The sequence below is a fragment of the Arabidopsis thaliana genome, chromosome 4 (genome assembly GCF_000001735.4).
Source record: "Arabidopsis thaliana chromosome 4, partial sequence".
In the NCBI taxonomy this organism is placed as follows: Eukaryota; Viridiplantae; Streptophyta; class Magnoliopsida; order Brassicales; family Brassicaceae; genus Arabidopsis; species Arabidopsis thaliana.
In genome coordinates this window covers 2,393,470-2,401,926 of record NC_003075.7, presented here as the reverse complement: position 1 = coordinate 2,401,926, position 8,457 = coordinate 2,393,470, and the positions used below count along the sequence as shown (strand labels likewise).

Here is an 8,457-nt window from a genome sequence, read left to right as displayed (position 1 = left end):
GAACTCTGCTCATTTTGTCACATTTTTTGGTTTAAGGTTGCCATGATTTCATGTTGGCAGCCTCAGTTTCAGGTTTGAATAACAACTCATATATGGTCTCTGTATCACTTTTTGGAGTTCGAAATGACATATCTGCTTTGGTATGTTGTTTTAGTTTCAGCTTTTATTTCAGCTTTTGTTCTGCAACATGGATACCTCTGTGTTAACTTTGGTTTATCCATAGTTGTTAGTCTGCAGTTTAAAAGTTCTGTTATGTTTTAAGTTTCACATGTTGTTGTCTGAAGATTGTAAGTGGATGTTTCCACACATGTACTTTGACATACTTTAGTTTCAATGAATGACAACACTTATGAGAAAAAAAAAAAATTACTAGAAGTGTATCAAATAATACTTGAATGTGGCATTATTTTCGATAAATCTTCTTTTACTTCATCAACCCAAACACAGTTGAATTTGATTTGGTGAGTACATAATAAATTATTTTCGTTAAGTTAACATATTAAGGATACATTAAAATTATATAAATATTTTTGTAATTAAACTTTGTCTATAATTAAACTAAAAAATAAACCAAATCTAAATAACAAAAATACCCTCATTTTGCACACCAACATTATCACCAATAATATTCCCATCCATGTCAAAGAAAATAGTATGCACTACTCCAGGCAACCACACGCGAATATCTTGGATAACATGTCCTTCATTATGATGTGCCGCGTTCAACGACCACGTATTGACTAGATTGATCAAATGGTTCCATCTAGAAACATATAATCTACACGAGACCAACAAAAAATGTTGTTGTTGACCAGCCATTCTGCTGATCCAAAAAGTCAAATATCATCAAATATTGCACATAGATAAAGTGATTTAACCTAGCCCAAATAAATCGACTACATGTCCACATACTTTCTTTTATCTATGATTAAAACACTTAAAAGACTATGAAATAAACTGTTAAGTATCCAACTGAATTTCCACAATCCTCAATAAATTATTACAATTGATAGTGAGTTTGATTATCGTGCATTTAGTAAAGGAAAAAAGATTGTTATCTACACGAAGTATAGGAGAATACATGGTCACACATGCCAACTATAATATTGTATACCCAGCTACACGAAGTAAATGTATTTCATAACCACATATATGAAGTATAAGACGTCATATGGTTAACACCATAGACATACAATTCTGATAAACCGGTCAGTTGACTCCGGCGTTGACTAGTGTTGACCGTCGTTGACCAACAAAAAAAATTAAAAAATCTTTAAAATTATTTTAAATATTCAAAAATACGAAAAATAATTTTTATTGGTTTTGTATATTCAAAAACATATTCTATATTCATTAGTTTAAAATAAAAAAAAAACTAAACTAAAAATAGAATAAAAATCATTATTAAATTTTAAAATTTAAATTAAAATAGGAAAATATTATTAGAGTTAATTAAGTAAGGAAATTGCTTATTTTTATATTGACAATTAAAACACTTCAATTATTTCTATACAATTTTTTAAAAAAATATTTTTCAACCACAAAAATTATTAGAATAAAACATAATACACATGAATTTTATTTTACAAACTTTTTTGCTGAAATCAACATTGTTAGATTTTCTATCTTTTTATATATTAAAAAGAAAAATTGCAAGTTTTTGGTTGTTTATGTGTTATTACGAGAACTTTTCTTAATAATATTTGTTACAAAAGGGAACTAAATAGTATACAAAAATAAATTTAGACTAAAGAATATGTAAAATAAAATTATAATTTTCTTTACCATGCAAACTTTAGAGTAAAGAGTCATATACTCAATTTCATATTGCTTCCTAATGAAATCGAGTATATGACTCTTTAGTCTAAAGTTTAATAATGATTTTTATTCTAGTTTTATTTTAGTTTTGAAATTAAAAATAAAACTAATTATTATAAGATTTAATGCATTGAAAATACAAATATATTTTTACGAAATATATAATATGTTTTGGAATATATAAAAGCAAAAAAATATTTTCGTATTTTTGAATATTAAAAATAATTTTAATTTTCTTTTTGAATTTTTTTTTGGTCAACGCCGGTCAACACTAGTCAGTGCCGGAGTCAACTGACCGGTTTACCGGAATTGTATGTTTATGGTGTTAACTACATGACGTCCTATACTTCATATACGTGGTTATGGAATACATCTATTTCGTGTAGCTGGATATACAATAGTATAGTTGGTATGTGTGACCATGTATTCTCTTATACTTCGTGTAGCTAGCAATCTTTTTTCCTTTAGTAAATTACTATGCATAATAGTAAGTTTACTAAATGAACAATTGATTATGCAATAAATCATATGAAACACAAAATATATATATGGTGCTTACTAGCTTATCAAACACATAGTAGATATGGAGCTTACTATCTTATTCAAACTTATAGTAAGTTTTTGCACAACTCACATATATATATTTACTAGTTTATCAAACTTATAATAAGTTTTTGCACAACTATATATATATATATAGAGCATACTAGCTTATCAAACTCATAATATATTTAGAGTTTACTAGTTTATCAAACTCACTAGCTTATCACACTTACTAGCTTATCAAACTTAAGAAGTGGCAACACAACAAAATTAAGTTCAAATCATATCTTTTATTTAAATTTGTTTTTTCATGGCTTTAAATAACATTGTAAATAGCTCTCATTATCCCAAGAAAAAACAAACTTATCTTTCTCTCATGAGTAATCAACAACTTCTAGTCATCATCGCAAAGGAAAATTCAATATTATACAAGGCCCAATCAAAGCCTTCGTAGCGGCGAATTAAAGAGATCGATACTATTTTTTTAGAGTATATATACTAACTAACCTTTGACAACAAAAGAATAAAGAGAATAACCATAGATAAAAAGTATGAGAGAGAAAATAACTTTTACACCTCATTTATGACACTTTTACCCTAACTAAACCAAACCGTACATTAATTTTTTATTTCTCCGAAACCATCATCACCTTCTCCATAACCATCTCCATCACAATAACCACCACAAGCTCTAGTAAATCATTTGACTATAGCCGTTCACGGTGTTGGTTTTCATCAATTTGGTGGTTCAACCATTGAGCTCTTCCATTTATTTGGTCTATATAGGATTTACCTATTTCCGATATCGTTTCTTTTTAGAATCTGAGATTTGCTTTCACCCTCAAAAGTTTAAGATTTTCTTTCAATGTTATGTTATCATTTCATATATCATGTTACTTTTATATTAGGCATGTATTTTGTCTAAAAGCAGTGTATTTATTTGACATGATCTGCACTTTTTAAATAATTCATGTCCTCTATTGTAATCACGTATCTTATTCCTACCCATCCAAACAATAAGATATGTTTCTTTTGAATAATGCATGTTCATTTTATATTAGACATGCATTTTCTAAAAATACATGGTATTATATAAAAGATCTACACCTTTTAAATATTTCATGTTCTCTACTGTAATATTATTCATACCTATCCGAACAATAAGATGTATTTCTTCTGAATAATGCATGTTCCTTTTATAATTGTCATGTATTGTTTTAATAAAATATTAATTCATTTAGATACTATGTTGTCTGTAAATAATTCATGTTTTTTATTCAGATGTTAATCAACTCTGATTTATTATCACTGGCATTATTGTAGAAACAAGAAAATAGAAAGATATTTTTTAGTATTTATTCTACTTTAAAAAATGTTATTTATCTAAATTTTCTGACAAAAAATTATTTTTTTAATTTTGTTTAATTTTATGGTTATTTTTTATCATTAACCTTTTTTTTATATCAGCTGTAATGGAAAAATATATCAAAGTAATATTGACACTATTTTTTTTTTGAAATTAAAAATAATATTGACACTTGACAGTTCGAAATTCAATACTTTTCTAATTATAAATGGAATATTCTGTACCCGTCCAATAAAACAAGGAATTTTTCCGTTCCAGAACAAATATTCGAAATTTTTTTACCATAAAATTCCTTTGAAAAATGTAAGTCAAATTTAATTTATTTTAAATATAATTAATTTATTGTGGATATTTTATTTTCAGCAAATTGACAAAGACAAAAGACAATTTACTTAAACAGTTCTATCTATTACACTCAGAAATTGACGCGACTGATAGATAATTCCAATTCCAGTCAAACAAAACCTTCACAACTCAATTATTCTTCCGATTTTGGTTTCTCTCTTCCAATCATCCTTCAAGCTCATCTTTTTCTTCTACCCAATAACGAAAGTCTCCTCCTTTACTAATGGGTTGCTTCAGCAGTAAACACCGGAAAACTCAAAACGACGGCGGAGAAAAATCAATCCCGATCAATCCAGTTCAAACCCATGTAGTCCCCGAGCATCGTAAACCTCAAACCCCAACACCAAAACCCATGACTCAACCAATCCATCAGCAGATTTCAACACCGTCTTCAAATCCAGTCTCAGTTCGAGATCCAGATACGATTTTAGGTAAACCATTCGAAGACATCAGGAAATTTTACAGCTTGGGGAAAGAATTAGGTCGAGGTCAATTTGGGATTACGTATATGTGTAAAGAGATTGGTACTGGTAACACTTATGCTTGCAAATCGATTCTTAAGAGGAAGCTAATTAGTAAGCAAGATAAAGAAGATGTGAAGAGAGAGATTCAGATAATGCAGTATTTGTCTGGACAACCTAACATTGTTGAGATCAAAGGTGCTTATGAAGATAGACAATCTATACATTTGGTTATGGAGTTGTGTGCTGGTGGTGAGTTGTTTGATAGGATTATAGCTCAAGGTCATTACTCTGAGAGAGCTGCTGCTGGTATCATTAGGTCTATTGTCAATGTTGTTCAGATTTGTCATTTTATGGGTGTGGTTCATCGAGATCTCAAGCCTGAGAATTTCTTGCTTTCGAGTAAAGAGGAGAATGCTATGCTTAAAGCTACTGATTTCGGTTTGTCCGTCTTCATCGAAGAAGGTTAGCTAGAGACTCAATATAGCCTTTTTTGGTCTTTGGTTTTGGATTGTTAGTGTTTGGAATCTATAAGCTTGTCTAGTCTCTTTAGTGTCAAAGATTAAGAGTTTGGTAGTTCATTGCATTGTGATCTCTAGCTTGAGTACTTCTTGTTTTCGAGTAACAGTGAGAGTGTCATGGTCAAAACAATTGATTTTGTGTTTTCTCTGTTCATTGAAGATTGATCATATTCTTTGGTATTTAAGATCTGCACTTTTTTTTTCCGTTGATCATGAGCTAGATTGTTGTCTTATGTTCCAATGCATAGGGATGAGACTCAAGACACTTTAGTACCGAGAATCGAGTTTATCTTGTCTTTTGTACACATCTTTATGATATTGTCAAGTATGTAATTTTCATTAGTTTGATTCTTATGTTAATATGCTTCATGATATGTCTGTGAAACCAACAAATGCAGGAAAAGTTTACCGGGATATAGTTGGGAGTGCTTACTACGTTGCTCCAGAAGTATTAAGGCGAAGTTACGGAAAAGAAATCGACATTTGGAGTGCAGGTGTCATTTTATACATCCTACTCAGCGGTGTACCTCCTTTTTGGGCCGGTAAAAGACCTTTAAGCTAACCAAATTCATTGATTTGTTTTCTTCTTGAGGTGTGATCTATATTCATATGTTATATTTTAGAAAATGAGAAAGGAATATTCGATGAGGTCATAAAAGGCGAAATTGATTTTGTAAGTGAGCCATGGCCTTCTATATCTGAAAGCGCGAAAGATCTTGTTAGGAAGATGCTAACCAAAGACCCGAAGAGACGAATCACGGCTGCACAGGTTCTTGGTAAGACAATGTGAATACCAGTATTTTTTTCCCACTCCTGTTTGTATAGAATGCGTGATTACATATTTTAGAGGCTCAAAGCCAGAACAAGATAGTCAGTCCATTGTATAGGACCTCTAGGTCTAAATAGACTCTAGTGAATGTTGAAGTCTGATCTTGTTCTTGTCTTTGAGTTTATGGTCGTCTAACTAGTAATGCTTTACTAATATGTAGCCATCCTTATGGTTTATAGAACATCCTTGGATCAAAGGGGGAGAAGCACCAGACAAGCCTATTGATAGCGCTGTGTTATCCCGCATGAAGCAATTCCGAGCAATGAACAAGCTTAAGAAGCTAGCTCTAAAGGTAAAGAAGTGGCTGAAATTTTTTATGAAATTATCTTTCTTTATTACTAATTTTGCATTTCAATTATCCACTTGCAATCTCTCTATGCTCCATATTGCAATGCCTCATATCTACTGGTGCCTGAAATTTTGGTTGTAATTTGTGTATTCTGTTTTCAGGTTATCGCGGAGAGTCTATCAGAAGAGGAGATTAAAGGTCTTAAAACCATGTTTGCGAATATAGATACCGACAAAAGCGGGACAATCACTTATGAAGAACTCAAAACTGGGCTAACTAGACTTGGGTCTAGACTCTCGGAAACTGAAGTTAAGCAACTCATGGAAGCCGTAAGTTATCTTCAGCATCTTGGCTTCACTTTCCACTGTTAAGGTTTTGAAAAAGCTTGAAACACATGATGATAACGTTTCAGGCTGACGTCGATGGTAATGGAACAATCGACTACTACGAGTTTATCTCTGCGACAATGCATAGATACAAATTAGATCGAGATGAGCATGTATACAAAGCATTCCAACACTTTGATAAAGACAACAGCGGGTAAGTTTTTCCATTTTCAGTTTATGAATTAGTCTCCATTGTTCATTTCTTGTGTCATGGAGACTAAGTATCAGATGTGTACAACTATTATCATGCACCAATGTTAATAATGGCTTGGTTATACAACAGGCACATAACTAGAGATGAGTTGGAAAGTGCCATGAAGGAATATGGAATGGGAGATGAAGCTAGCATCAAAGAAGTTATATCCGAAGTTGATACCGACAATGTAAGTTGCACTCTCTAACATATAAGCCAACATCTCAAACATTAAACTGGTTCTTGAAACCTTGTAATGAACTATGTTACAGGATGGAAGAATAAACTTTGAAGAATTTTGCGCGATGATGAGAAGTGGCAGCACGCAGCCACAGGGGAAACTGCTTCCATTCCATTGATCAAGTCGGCATAAATCCCAACGGTTTATCAACCGAAAGCGATTCTTGAACCCAGAGTAGAAGAGCTAAACCGGGGGTAAACCGAGGTGAGCATAGTTGATATACTGTCTCAAAATGTTGTTCTATCTTCTCTGTGTTTGAACAGATTTATTTATCCTTCTCCTTAGTTAGTCTGAAACTGATTTTGAGAGACTGTCATGTCTTAGCTCCTTGTAACAGTAACATATCCACTTATATTTTTTTGAAACTTTCTTGAGAACTTTCTTAATCCTTATGAGCTTTAAGTGTAATCTTTTGCTAGTAATAGTTCCTTAGGAATCTCTCTTATCACTTCTCAATCCAAGATACAAACTCAAGAACTCTAACAATGGAGATTTGTTCAAGAGATTTCTTAACTCTTCTCTAGCAAACGATAAGTTTGTTACACACACATCTATACATGCATTAATGCATAACTTTTTCAATACTCTTCTATCTATTTATATACAACTCTCAATTGGTTACACAATCTGTTTCTTCTTGCTCTGTTTTAACTCTGTTTCACGTGCCTTCTCTGCTTCTCTTTGCTTATTCACGAGCCTCAACGAATCCTTTTGAGCTACCACACGTGCCTCCTAGCTTATCAATACTCTTGCCCTCGAATAATGTAGCTTGTTCTCAGGCGCAAAAGAAAAACATTTTGCTGTTGCATCACTGTTACTAAATCCAATGTGACTTCTACTCCCAATAATCTGCTCAAGCACTGATTGAATCTTTTTATATGTTTCAACTCCTTGAGACACATTCTGCTTCATGTCAGATTCGATTTTCTCAAGCTTAGTGACTTCATGTTGCGCACATTTCTTCCTTGGTTCTTTGGTGATTCGTATTTATCACTTTGGTTGTCTTTGTTTCTAGGAAGAGCTAAAAAGTTATTCTCAAATACAAAAAGAGCGAGTGGAGACCAACGAGCTGTTGGCCCAGTGTTAAATTTTTTATGTAGAGGTGCTGGGTTCGAGGTATATTGAGAGAGATCTCTTATCCAAAGAAGATGTATTTAACCTGGTGTGGGTCCATCTCCCAAAAGAGATGAATCTAACCTGGTGTCGGTCTCGCCTCTCAGAGATATAGGGCCTTTAGCTAGTAGTATCAGTCTATGAACGTCACACGCTTTGTATCATTTAGCCTATAAAGATTTTAAGATATTTTCAAGAGTTTATTATTTAATTTATTTGTTTGGTTATCTGTTTGTAATTATAAATCTGGATGTTCAATATACGTGGGATGCACGAAAGAAGCATTTTTAAGATCAATCTGTCAATTAAAGAATAAATTACAGTACTAATAAATAAAGAAGCAAGAAAAACA

At 32.0% G+C, this 8,457-nt stretch overlaps 1 protein-coding gene across 2 annotated transcripts; it reads left to right on the top strand.

Moving 5' to 3' along the window:
- Positions 1–4,122: 4,122 nt before the first annotated feature.
- CPK21 (calcium-dependent protein kinase 21) lies at positions 4,123–8,274 on the top strand. 2 transcript variants are annotated; one of them, NM_001340500.1, is made up of 9 exons: positions 4,168–4,998; positions 5,453–5,596; positions 5,678–5,830; positions 6,063–6,175; positions 6,334–6,501; positions 6,585–6,712; positions 6,842–6,941; positions 7,024–7,196; positions 8,008–8,274. In NM_001340500.1, exons 1-8 carry the CDS (start codon positions 4,296–4,298, stop codon positions 7,108–7,110), a joined length of 1,596 nt encoding a protein of 531 aa, NP_001319867.1. In that variant the 5' UTR covers positions 4,168–4,295; the 3' UTR covers positions 7,111–7,196; positions 8,008–8,274. The 2 variants fall into 2 exon arrangements, with proteins under 2 accessions (NP_192381.1, NP_001319867.1); NM_116710.3 differs by lacking the exon at positions 8,008–8,274 and having other exon boundaries at positions 4,123–4,998; positions 7,024–7,530.
- The last annotated feature ends 183 nt before the right edge of the window (positions 8,275–8,457 follow it).